The sequence below is a fragment of the Pelecanus crispus genome, chromosome 3, assembly GCF_030463565.1.
Source record: "Pelecanus crispus isolate bPelCri1 chromosome 3, bPelCri1.pri, whole genome shotgun sequence".
In the NCBI taxonomy this organism is placed as follows: domain Eukaryota; kingdom Metazoa; phylum Chordata; class Aves; order Pelecaniformes; family Pelecanidae; genus Pelecanus; species Pelecanus crispus.
The window spans coordinates 34,498,569-34,512,494 of NC_134645.1; the positions used below are offsets into that span (position 1 = coordinate 34,498,569).

General features: G+C 35.8%; 1 protein-coding gene across 1 annotated transcript in view; it reads left to right on the plus strand.

Moving 5' to 3' along the window:
* The window catches only part of GPATCH2 (G-patch domain containing 2), a 130,495-nt gene that overhangs the window by 15,188 nt on the left and 101,381 nt on the right, over positions 1–13,926 (plus strand). Inside the window, exons 3-5 of the mRNA XM_075708153.1 lie at positions 1,211–1,272; positions 10,045–10,227; positions 11,356–11,435. Coding sequence (XP_075564268.1) covers positions 1,211–1,272; positions 10,045–10,227; positions 11,356–11,435 — 325 coding nt within the window. The remainder of the gene's footprint in view (positions 1–1,210; positions 1,273–10,044; positions 10,228–11,355; positions 11,436–13,926) is intronic.

The following is a 13,926-nucleotide window of genomic DNA, read 5'->3' on the forward strand; positions in this document are numbered from 1 at the left end:
GGCTTATTTTTGTGAGAGGAAGGAAATAATTTTCTGAAGTGTGCTAGTTATTTAGAAAAAAGAAAACTAATTTATTATTAGAAAGTAAAAATAATTGAAACCAGTTGAATTCGAGTATAGGACTGCATGTATGTTTTAATATGAATAAGTGTAGAAAAGTAAACAGACCTCAAGTTCTTATAAATACCTTGTATGGAACATTGAGAGTAGCTGTAGTATTTATAACTTGTACTTGAATTTGTGTGGAGAAGTGATTCCCCCCCCCCCCCCCCCAAAAAAAAAAAAAAAGAAAATTGTTCTACATCTCACTAAGTAAAATGTGATTAAATTTTGGTGAGACTATTGCTTCCTTAGCAGAGCTACTCTACTGACAAAAAATTAAATAAATGATTTATTAAAAAAATCCTTTTGCATGAAACTCACCCATTTTACTATTTGGAGACACGTGGCATGTTGTTTGTAGCAACATGTATACAGCAAAGAACAAAATACTTTACCTATTGATTTCTTTCAATATAATGGGTAATTGTGCATGTTGTGTACACACATTCTAATTTTAAGGCCTTGATGGAAGTCACAGAAAAGTAAACTGTATGTTGCTTTTTTTTTGTTGATTTTATGATCATTGATCATACTTTTTTCTTCAGGGTGACCTTTATTTTGATTTAATTGGCTACCTTTGTTATAAACTTTTTTCTTTCTTCCCAAGTAGTATGTCATGAAACCTTAAGCCATGTCTTTTCCAGAATACTTGCAAATGATGTTTAGAAAGGTAATTCGATTTTCAGACTCTTATATTTCATGTGCTGAAGGAAGGCTTAGGCTTGTTTTGATTGAGACTTTTCCTATTTTATTGAGCAGTGGTGTTCCAGGATCAAGCTGAATTGCACAACATAAGAAGGAAGCAGTGAGCATTTGATGGAAGCAGATAATAAAATGCATCAATTGTGTCAGCACCTCGTTGCAGTCACATCTGGCTTACTGTCAGGGTACCATTAGATTCCTGTGGTTTTATGTGCCAAAAATAATATGCTTTGTAGTTAATGGAACTAGGATATTTGCAGTTTGATTAAAAAAAAAAATCATCCTATTTTCTTTCCGATCTTTGTTGGGCTTAAGTTCAATTTGAGCACAGCCTTGTCTCCTTAAAATTTTACGACTGAAAGATCAATTGTTCTTTTGATCTGTTTCTTTCTTTCTCTTATTACAGTGAATCCAGCAGTCTGAGCAGCAGTGATGCTGGTTTGTTTACCAATGATGAGGGAAGACAAGGTATTGAAACAATCTTTCCCTTCTTCACCCCTCAAACCACATCAGTTGAAATTCTGTAAGCGTTACAAGTTATTTCATAGGGTAATTACTATATTTCAGTTGCTATTACTATTTTAATGAGTTGAAGCATAGCTTGCTTTCTTGGGTTTTTTGAAATGTTACTAGAGGGTGTCCTGTATCCATGGCTTAGTCAAAAGCTGTCTTGAGAAGCAGTAATATAATAAACTTGCTTATAACTTGAGCATCTCCAAAAGATTCTCTATACTAAGTTTTAATTCTACCATTGCTCCAATTTTCAGAGAGGACTCTGTGATCGTAGTACTGCTTCTGAAACTATTCTTGAGGTGTCTTCTTTCTTTCTTTCTTTCTTTCTTTCTTTCTTTTCTTCCAAATTGATATGGCAGGATTTTATAGTTCTTTTTCATTCAATAGTTTGTTTGAAAAGTAGTTTTTTCAGCATTCTAAGATTGAGATCAGAAGATGCATGTTGTTTAAAATCTCTCCCCTCTGAAAAAAACTTTCTTTAATCTAAAATGCAGTGAAGATTCAAAATTTTCCTTTAGTGTGCATAATGTTCTGATGTGTTCTTATGTGATAGAACTATTGAGGATGGAAGTATAAGATTTTTTTTTCAGCTTTAGTGTTTATTGACATCTTTAAGTGCAACACATTTACCTGTATTATGCCAGCATCTTAGTGCCCATCTCATGGAATAGGAAATTGCTCTCATTGACAGTATACAAAAATGAGGCAAAAATAGTCTCTCAGGTGATTAAGATTTGCTTTTCTGTTGTCGATTCTAAGTTAATGGTAATGGGGATTATTTTCTTATGCAGTTTGCCACAGACTACTTGAGTGTGTGCAAGAAAACAAATCCTGGCCCATTCCACAGATATAGGTTAAAGGGGTGTTCTTTTTTTTTTTCCCTTTCTCTAATGTATAATTCAGTCTCTTCTGTTTTTTTAATCTTCTATTTTAATGTTACAGTAGGGAGATGATTTTTCAGACTTAGAACAGAGGTGTTACCTTCCTTGCTCAACAGTAACTTGTGCTACATAAACTGTACCTCCTGGTCTGAGTATCTGTTGTTAGTTTTGCTAACATGTACCTTTTTGAAGAATCTAGTCTCTCTTTGAAAGTTTAGATTGATCTTTTAACTTCAGATGAAAAGTATTTCAATATGAGACACGTCAAGAAGATTTGCTTTTACTTCCCTATATGAATTCCTCTTTTGACTTACAATTTTTAAAACTTTTGTCTATATTTGTATGTAATGTGACCTGTCACATTTCATAATTACATGCATTTTTGAAGTACCCTTCTGATATATTTGTATGAATATTTTTGTCCTTAAATCCTGAACTAAATTATTTAAAGCTTTGAATAATATGGTTGAAAACGTCTCAGTTAATTTCTGGTTTTCTGGTATATTTAGTGGGAGGCAGAAGGCAGGGGGGTTGGTGAACCTTTTTTAGTGTTGTTTCTATACTATAGAGCTGTAATTCTTATTTTTGCCTGTTTGAGTTTTGAACGTTGATTCGGTTTGATCGTAATTTTCAAGCAGAAAGCATTAGACCTGAAATAGTATTCTGAAATATAAAGAACAATGATTATTAAACTTCAGAAGGATATTGTCAGGACAAAACACTATTTTTTATCTCTACGTTGAACTAGTTATTTTGTGGGTGTGATCAGAAGACCATTAGCTTCACACTGGATCTCAGACATTCTTAGATCTCCATTATAGCTTTGGTTTTTGTGAAGACTTTTCCATGAAAGTATTATCAGAGATCCTACTGCAAACCCAAAATTGTTTATTTTCTAATAATATTTATTCCCCCCCCCCCCAAGAAAACGCTAGTAATTTTTATCTTTGTAATCCTCTTATGAAGTAAGATGAGGTTATTTTATCTCTGTAAATTAATTTCTAGTTGAGCTGAGACACATATAAAATTGAAAAGAATGAGGGAAGGAGAAAACAAATCTGATAAAAGTAAAGGAAAAGCCTAGGTGAGAGGAATGAAGCTGGAAGAGGACAGGATGAAAATGTATTAAGGGAAGAACTGGCTGATTTTGTTGTCCATTTTTAAAAGATAGACTGATTCCTGTCCCTCCCGGTGTCCCTCCTCCAGGATCTATGTTCAGAATATCAGCATCTTGACCTTATTTGTAGTTCAAATTTTCTGCACTTCTGACTTCAGGTTTCCACTAAGTCAAGTGGAGAACCAGAGATTGATTAATACTGCCTGGTGAAATACTTGGTTTAAATGATGTGCCTGCCATCATTCAGAAGTTTGTGTAGCAGAGGACAAGAGGATCCTGTTCTCCAGGGCAAGATTTGTTCATTTTGTGTCTCTGAGATTAAGAACCATATCACATTTATTGCAGACAAATACTCTTTATAAAACCCTAATTAATTTCCAAAGCAGATTCATCCTATGGGACAGACATTCCAGAAAAGCAAGTGATCTAAAGCAGCAATTTCTTTGAGCAGTTGGCCAGTCAGTTAAATAGTTGAGTATTTAGTTCTGAACTTCGGAGCATCTAACCTTGCAACTTTTAATGTTTTCCAAAATTGTTTCAGAAAGAGAAGGGAAATAAATTCCACCACAGTAACTGTACTCTTCTGTGCACAGACTATCGGAAGAGTTTCAACTTCTATAATGTGATTCAAGAAAATCGGGTGTAGCTGTAATTGGGGGTAGTAGTGGGTTAATTGCTAGATATAATTTAATTTCCATCAATTGCTGTGATAAAAGAAAATTGCTGAGACTTGAAAATCCTGTGTTCAACTTGTAATATATGGTATGCTGTCTACCTTTTTTAAAAACCTTTATACCCTTTTCCTTTCCAGCCTGCCTCTGTGCCAGTCTCTTAGCTTTTTTTTGTTTGTTTGATTTGGTTTGTTCCTATGGAGTCCTCATCTGAACCTAGCCACGCTTGTTCTCCTTTTCCAAGGTACCCAGATGCTTACGTTAGGTCATATGAGAGGGCAAAAGCAGCTCTCTTGCTGTGCTCTGTTCCACTATTATATATACCTTCTGGCAGAAGTAATTGGTACTGAATGTTTTGCAGTCCCGATGTGGCAAACGTTTTTCTTTTGTGAAACATTGCATACCCTGTACAGTTAGCCAGCAAAAGCTTAAAGAACATGGAAAATGCTCAGTGCAGGTACAGTCAGTGAAGAACATAGCTGCTACCTATTAGCTGCTGACTATTAACAAACCTCAGGTGAATTCTTATGGGTTGTATTTTTTTCAGAGGGTTGTAAATTGGCCAACTTTGGGGTAAGATTTAATATAGTTAGCAAAAACCCAAAATCCTATGGCAATATCAAGCCCTTGAGGCCTTGAATATGGAGGTGGGAGAGCCTTCCACCAAAGTGAAACAACTGAACAGTTGGCTGGAGCTTATGTATCAGAAGTCTTTGTGACTTTCCTTTCTCTTCCTACTCTTTCCTTTGTTCCTAATAGCATTTTCATAAATGGCTGTTTTGCAATTATTAAAAACTTCAGTGCTAAGCAGTGTTGTGCCCAGTGTAGAAAACTGTTGCAAGAAGAGTTTCAAAACAAAAGGTCTAGTCTTACGTTGCAACATATATTATAACTCCATTATTACAAGCTTAGCTAGTAGGATCACCTGCAGTTTCAAGTTAAGGCACTTCACAGGTGCACTTTACAAAGGCACTTTAACTTAAAGGCACTTTAAGTTAAGCTTTCAACACAATGTTAACAAAACTGTAACATTATTCAAACGCTAGTTGATACTATTGCTGTTTGGGAAAAAAAAAAGTCAAATTGCAAGTATATTCTTTAATGAATTTTATAGTGTGGGTATGGCAAATAAAACATTATATTCTGCATTCCTAGTCCATCTACACCTACTAGTACACTTGGGGAAATTCAAAGTTTGACTTAAGACCTCTTAAATCATGGCATGCAGCACTTGAAATGTCCTTTAAGATCTAAGCAAGTAGGAAGGAAAATTATATTAATAAAGTGTTAAACAGTTAAAATTGGAGAAGGTCGGGGAATGTCAGAGTTTCACTGTGGTTGTGGCTAAGCTTTTAAAGATAGCTGTTCATTATTTTATGATTAAACATATATTCATTACTGTGTCCTTTATGAAGATGACCCACTACTGATTCAGTATGTGAGAATTCCATCCTTTTCTCTTCTGTAGTGAGAAACTAATTTGGACCTTGTATAGCGTCTCAGTAGCTGCAGGTGTCAGTCAGGGTGATGTTCTCCATATATAAAAGACATGGAATGTGAAATGCTAAGTGTGATCACACCAGTTTTGAACTGTTGTGGCTAATTAGTTTATAGTCTTTGCACGTGAAAAAGAAATAACATGAAGTTGTTGTATATGACCTGAATCATTGAAATCCTAAATATTGCATGTGGATCATAGCGGTAGAGGTGAACATAAAGCTGAGATCGTGTGATATCCTTGGTCCAATTTATTAACGGCACACCTCTACAGTCCTTCTACTCAAGAGCAGGGTATGATATTACATTGGATGGGGGGGTGGGAGAAGACCTTCATGTGAAGTTTTCAAGCTTGAATCAGAAGAACTAGCTGCTTAAATTGAATGGTGTCTGAATGGTGTCCTGCTATCTCTTCTGCCAAGGTGGCTCTGTAGAGCACAAAGAGCGAGATACAATGTGCCTCTGTGGATGGGTAACTTAAGCTTCTGCTTTTCTGAAACTCCTTGTATGTGTTATAGTTAATCTTCTGATGTCTCCAAATGATTATTACAGCTGTTAGCAGTGGGTGAGTTTTTTTGTTTGTGGGGTTTTTTTTTACTTAGAGGTATACTGATCGTGGAAATGAGACTAGCATCCTATTTTACAGTCCGTGTGCTATTGCTTTCCATGTGCAAGTTGATGGATAATGGAGCAGCACGGTACCAAGTGGTGTTTATAGGACACTGATGCCGACTCTCTTCATGGTAGCCTCTCAAAGTAGGTTGTGGTTGTTATAGGCAAGCACACATACAGCATGTGTGACTGCTGTGGAGGGTAGTCTGGCTGTTTTGAAATAAAACTAGGAAAGGGGGGAAAACTATTTGTGTGCAGTGGAAAGTCTGTTATAATTCTGCACTGCTTTAGCTCAAATAAGATTCAGGTGAAGCTATTTTGCTATTCTGAACATGAAACTGATGGTGATGCAAATGGGGTCTGTGTTCATAGAGAAACTGCCCACATAAATAGTTTTCTAAACTTCTTAAAGGGGAAGGCAAGTAATTTAACATGAGGGAGTGGTAATTAGATAAATATGTAGACTTAATACAGTAGTGAAAATTAGGGAAACAGTAACCAGGGGGAGGGGAAAGCTTAAAAATAAATAAATAAAGCCAGGAACTGAAGTGCCTTGAAAATTTAGAATTGAAGTTGACATTTCTGAGCCTTAAATTGATTTTTTTTTTTTTTAACTGATCAGTACAGTTATAATTGAATGTCAATTGCTTTGAAGTAATTCCTTGAAGCAATTAGCATTACCCACAAATGGGTTTGTTGTATTTTAAATATGTGGCTAGGAGAATGCATGGGCTCAGAGGTCAGTTTTTGGAGAGGAGGTTGGTTTACCTTTCCTGTAGCTTGGAAGAATACAATAATTTGCTGTGGCCTTGTGCTGAATAGAGGTTCAGCAACCCTAAGAGGAAAGGACAGTGTAGTGAATCTTTAAGTATTTTGAAGTCAAAAATGCTGCTTTGAATTTTTAATTCTCGTAAGTTCATGTTTGCTATGGATACTGTGTTGCCTTTTGAGAGCTGCAAATTAAGTAGGATAAAATCCAAGTATTTGGTTACCAAACTTTTGTGCGGGGAGGCCTCTGTGTTTTATTGCTGTTGTGGTTTAGCCCCAGCCAGCAACTAAGCACCACGCAGCCACTCGCTCACTCCCCCTACCCCGATGGGATGGGGGAGAGAATTGGAGGGGTAAGAGTGAGAAACACTCCTGGGTTGAGATAAGAACAGTTTAATAATTGAAATAAAGTAAAAGAGTAATGATGATAATAACAATATAATAATGATAATAACAATATACAAAGCAAGTGATGCACAATGCAATTGCATACCACCTGCCAACCGATACCCAGACAGATCCCGAGCAGCGATCGCTGCTCCCTGGCCAACCCCCCCAGTTTATATACTGAGCATGACGTCATATGGTATGGAATAGCCCTTTGGTCAGTTTGGATCAACTACTCTGGCTGTGCCCCCTCTCAGTTTCTTGTGCACCTGGCAGAGCATGGGAAGCTGAAAAGTCCTTGACTAGCATAAGCAGTACTCAGCAACAACTAAATACATCAGCGTGTTATCACCATTCTTCTCCTACTAAATCCAAAACACAGCACTATGCCAGCTACTAGGAAGAGAATTAACTCTATCCCAGCCGAAACCAGGACAATTGCCTATACATATGAGGTCAGGAATTGATTAAATGCAATGGTCTTCCCTGACTCCTTTTGAAAATGGCATCCCTTCAGGGTGGACCAACTGGTAAACAAAATGCCTGTGGGTGCTCTCAACTGCTTAAGAATAGTAGTAATAGATTTATGCTTGCCTCAAGGTGATAATATGATTGAAAACAGTCAAAGGATTCAGAGTTGTTTAGAGTGCACAGACAAGGAAGCTAAAAAACAGGTATACCTGGATTCTGCTGTCATGTGGGAAAAGCCTACAAGATTCAGATCTTAAGTCCTTTATTATGCCTTTGGCAGTAAGCAACATAAGTGCTTAGGGAAGTGTATAAAAGCATAACAGGTAAGATGTCTTAACAGATAGTTGCTTAACATAATAATGTTCGTATTGCATAGAAAGGAAAGGTAATTTTGTATTTTTTCCCCAAGAACTGTTGTTGGGCATATAGCAAAGATATGTTTCCTTCCATAGCCACTATTTGCCTTATCCTGCAGTGCACCAACCCAGTCTTAAATTCTAGGTCTGTCTTCCGAGACTGCATTGCATACCTCTTACAGACTTCTGTCCTTAAGCCAATTGTGAAACCCAGTTTCAGAATTCTCTACTGAAATTTCATAGCCCAATTATGTGTAAGAAGACTTCTTTTGAGTTCCTGATAGTATTTCTTATTAGTCAAGGTATCTAGGGGTCTCATCTTATGGCAAAATATATTCAGACAAAGTTTATCTACATAAGATTTTGGAAAAATCTAAACAAAGGAGTTCAAATTTAATTCTGAACCACAGATCAATCTAATGAAAAGGTGTGATTCTCCCTCCACTACCACCGTTATCTCTATTCAGTACTCTTAGACATCCTCCAAAGAAACTATACCTGTCTGTAATGAAACGAGGATAGAATTAATGGTGAACGCCTTTGTGAAATGTCATAGCTATAAATAAGGATTAGAATAAATATGGAGAGAAATCTGAAATGTGCCAGGAATGCAAAGAAACTTAAATCTTATTTGGACCTACGTGTCTCCTCCTGCCCCTGTTTTCTCCTTCCTCTATCTAAAAGTTTCTGTTCTCTAGCCTCTGCTAATTTTGCTGATAGTGATAATTAAAGACGCAAGGATCACATTTCACCTGCAAGTGACCAGTGAGGGGCCTTAATTATTCTATATTTTCTTTAATTACTTGTCCTGATGAATGTTTACAGCCATTTTCACTTGTGCTTGGTGTTGAAGTATTGTTTCCATTCCAACAATTTATTCAGAGAAAGTGTGTTGAATTTTATTTTTCCTCAAATTTCAGCTTGGTTTTTCATTATTTGTATTTTCCCATTGTGACATTGAGTGGCAATGAAATTTTACACAAATGCTTTCTGTTCTTGAAAATTGTGTCTAATAAATCTTGCATTTGTGTCTTGCTTAGAGCTGCTTAACTAAAAATTGAAATGCCAAAAAAAATTTATATGCAAAAATAGTGAGGCGTGGTTCGGATACTTTGAAGCAGAATTAAAATATACAGCACATCCTTTGAAATCAAATTTTTGGGTGTAAGAAAGGAAACTTGCTATGTCTTGTGAAGATATTTTCTGATCTTCTGTAAGCTACATGGTTTGTATAAAAGAACACGTTTTAAAACAAATATAGCAATTTATTTTTAGATGCCAGTGTGTTTATGAGCTAAGTTTAAGATCAGATTTTCAGTTTTGTCTTACTTTTGACTTTAAATTCAGATATTTAAATAATATATCTATAAATACTGTCAGCAAAAATGACCAGCTTTCTGGTATAATGCAGTATAATTCTCAATCACATGATACTGTCAGTTTTCATTTTAAATCAACTTTTTCAAAACTTATTTCTAAATGAACTTAATCAGATTAACTTCATTTAGTCACATCTGTTCATGATTGTTTTCCCCTTTTTCTAGCCATACAAATCATGAAATTAAGCTAATTATATACCATTATCAGCTGCAAAGAACTAGTTTCACAGTTTCATACCTTTTAATTCCCTGCAGGAGATTAAGGCTTGGTTTTTGTTAATATGTAAAGTGCAGTAACTTAAATGGATTTCCTGGCAGTTATTGCCAAAGGATTAACTAGTTTATTTTCACTACTGAAATTGGTTTTAAAACATTACATTTTATGTGGTTTCATTGATGGCAATGCTTGTCATGCTATTGAGAAACATTTTCCAAATAGAACTGCTATATACAAGTAATTGTTATACAGGTATAAAGCAAAAGAAATAATTGTCCTGTCAGAGTGTTCATTGATGGTAACATCTGATTTTTATCTTCTCTGCTCCTCCCTCTTTTTGGGGGAGTTGGGGGGATACTGCCCTCACACAGGTGATGATGAGCAGAGTGATTGGTTTCATGAAAATGAATCTGGTGGAGCATGTGGAATTACAGGGGTCATTCCATGGTGGGAGCAAGAAGACTCCACAGAACTGGAGAGAGAATTGCCTGATCCGGTCTTTGAAAGTATCTTAACCGGTACTTTCCCTCTTATGTCCCGTTCAGGGAGGAGAGGTAAGTAGCAATCAAGCAAATGCAGACTCTAGAATCACTTGGGTACAGTACAAAGGTGCCTGTGGATTATACAAAGTATCTAAAATGTTGACAAGATCTTGGAGTTACCAGTTTGTTTCCTTGAACTATTTCATTTTTATGATATCATTAGAGAGAAATAATTAAAAAGTCAATTATTAGAAAAGTCAGAAAGTGTAAAACTTGGCTCATTTTGGTAGCCTACTCTTTTATTTGTTGTCTCGATGTTTGCATTGAGAATTAAGTGTTACTTAAAGTGAATCTTTATATACCATTTGTTCCTAGCTTCTGTGATAACGTTTAGAATTCTATAGAAGTTCATTAATTCAAAGGCTGGAAAGACTAGTGTGACCATCAGCTTTGCTTTGCTTTATGGTCGGGCCATATTGTTTGTAGAGAAGAGGGAAATGTTCCTTTAGAGCAAGGATTGAGATTGTAACTTAGGAAAAAAAACCTTGAAAATACTTCAGACAACTGTGGATCCATTGTATCCAATGGTAAGCTGTACTAGTGTTTGATTGCATTTACAGCTAGGAACCCACTCTTAAGGTTGAAGTTGTCAGCTTGCTGCCAAAGAATTTTGTTGTACCTTCCCTCTGCCACAAGGAACTCCTTTCACATGCAAATACAGATCTTTTATGTGAGCAGTGGTCAGATCACTTTTAAAGTACTCAGCTCACTGAATGTATTGAATTCTTTTGTGAGGCTTATTTTCCTGACGCTTGGAATTGTTTCTGAGGACTTGGGCTCTGCATATTCACCAGATTTAACATTTTCTAGTACAAATTATGTTGCAAGTGATGCAAAAATCACTATCCTACTGTAGTTCTGCTCTGCTTATGCAGCCAACTGTGCATAGAACCAGGATGGCAGTAAGAATATCTACAGTAATATTCATGTTCATGACAACTTAGCCTGTCTCTCACTTTTGCCATTCTGTGCTCTTTGTTTCCCTAGTACAATGTTTCACAATATTAAGGTGTTTTTGACTGAAGTCACATTAATAGATTGGTATGTAATGGTGAATTTTATTGGTTATATGGTATAGGATATATTCTTAAAAAACAAATAGTATATATTCTTAAATCAATTCGTACTCCTTTTTTATAGGTTTCCAGGGTAGATTTAGTCATCTTCAGGGAATGCCAGCAAGAAACATAAAAAAGGCTTCAGGAAACCAGAATGCATTGGTAGGTGCTTTTAATATTGTAAGCTAATGTGCACTGTTCTTAGAGTTTGTTTGTTTTCTTTTTTTTTAAAAAAAAAAAAGCATATTCCTCTTATGCTTGTTTCCTAATGTTATAGATAGGTAATGGAATGGTAAGACTACAGTACCACTGCTGCCTGATATTTTTTGTTTGCTTTTTTAATAGTTAGACTCTTCCCACTGCAGTTCTATTGTAACGGAATATTTGTGTGTACTTGAATCTCAGTACGTATTTCAAACTGAGTGAAGGAAAATGTTGGGCGGGCGTTATTTAACATGTTCAGTATATATCTTCTGTATACGAAACCATGTTTCTCTCCTCTTCCAGTGAATGTCCAACCAAAGTTATTTGAAGTTTTTCTGATACTGAAAGCATTCTACGATGGATTGTGGTTTGGTGTCATCCTGTCCCCTGTCCCGTCCCTGTGTCTTTCCCTGCCCCCCCACCCCCCCACCCCCCGCCCAAATTAAAAAAAAAGGTCTGCTTTGGAAAATCCGTCCTTATTCTCTTTTGTTTGGTTGACTTCTGTGTGGTCAGGGGAAAGGGTATATACAAAAAATTTAAAGCAAGTTAGCGATGCATCTGCATGCATTCCTTTGGACAGAGTCTGTTCTAAGGCTGTGACTACAAATGGGATATGTTTGAGGTCTTTTTAGTGCCTTCAGCTCTAGGAGTAATGTTTATAAGTGAAGGAAAAAATCCAGCTGTCCTTGCATTTTTGTATAATCTAATAATTGATTTTTCCCATAGCTTTTTTCTAAAATAAGATTCTAATGAGTTTTTAAGAATATTTTCTTTGGAGGAAGGCATAAGGAGAAGAGAGACTTTACTTTTTAAATTAAAATGTTAAAATGTATTCATTGTAGTGCAGTCTCTTATCAGAATAGTGTTTGGAAGAGAAGGAGAAGATGGGAGACTCTTTATCAGTGTGTAATAAACATATTTCAGCAAGATAAATACTGTAACATCAATGTTACTATTTGAGAACATTAAATGTTTTCAAATTTTAATTTTCCTAAACAAAATAAGGTGCTTCTGAGAAATGTAAGAGGTATTATATGTGGAGGGAACAGAAAGTAACTGTTAGAAATGGAACTTGTTTTGAAGAGGGAGGTTTTTTGTAATTGGAGTCCCTGTCCAATAATTGCCATTTGGAGCTGAATTAGATGCTTTAAAACCTTGGCCTGTGATCTCTGCTGTTAGTGGTCATGAATTAGATGAATGCTATCTAGTTCTTGGTTTCCTATCTACCTATTTTTATTTTTGGTTCAGTGCTTGCTTGAGCATATCTGGGATTTGTAGCCCATTTTCTAGGCTTATTGCAATATCACTCTGGTATTTTATAGGAGCTATTATAACTGATAGGTTAGCTTCATGGTATTGATGATACATGGCTTAACTACCCTAAAAACTGCCTTTTCCTCTAAATTGTAAAAAGGTGATTAAATTTCAATTGATGAAGATATACTGTGAATGTGTATATATAATAAAAAATCCTGAAGTTTATTTTGTGCTATGCTTTCTGGATTGTTCTTAGGAGCCCATTTTGTCTTCCAGTCATGATATCTCATATATAAAGATGGTATCGTAGTTCTCTTTATAACAAAAATGCAAGCTGATCTACTAAAGACTGATAATTCAGTTACCTCCAGTTATTAAATATATCATTTACATAGTGTTGTGAAACAAGGTTGACATGTGAACGTACCTTCTAAGCCACTATGTTTAGGCAGGAGTGCATATATAGAAGAGTTTTCTGACCTTCTTAATGACTATTTATGTGTGTGGGCACTCTGCTGCATCTGTCTTTGCAAATGTAGCTATATAAGCCAGAGCTCATGTGCTTCCTTTTGTCAGTGATTGCTTCTTAAAAGAAATCTTTGCTAGATACTCCAATCCAATGATGAAAAAAGTCATTTAATACCTGTGACATTTGATAATGCAGAACGAGAAGTAATTACTGCTATTAGATGGTAACAGTGAAGAAGAGCAAGAATGCTTTTAGAAAGATTAATATCCTGAGGAAAGAATACTGCAGACTGAACTCATTGAACAGAGTTGTGGTGTGACTTAATTCTTTTGTAACAGCGAGGAGTCTGATGTCTGTATTACTGCTTTTACACAGACTTTAAAGGGAGACAAAGTAAAAAATTGAGTTTCCTACTGAGATACATTGCCTAAAAGATGCACATTATATACTGTATTTGGTCTAAGGATGTGTAGTTTGTATCTAGGGAATATAAGCATACAGCTAGCCCTTTGCATACAGTCAATGTGTGCTTAAACTTTTTTGGAAAGGTTTAGTTGAAGGTTCACCATTATAGCAGCTAGCAAAGCCTTGAAGAGATTACTGGTTTGGGGAAGGCAGAATGAATAGCTATGATAATACCTTGATATATCGTCATCATCTGTCAAAAAGTGTTTAATGCCCAACTGTTTGGGTGTTTTCTTGTAAGAGAAACATCAGGCTAAG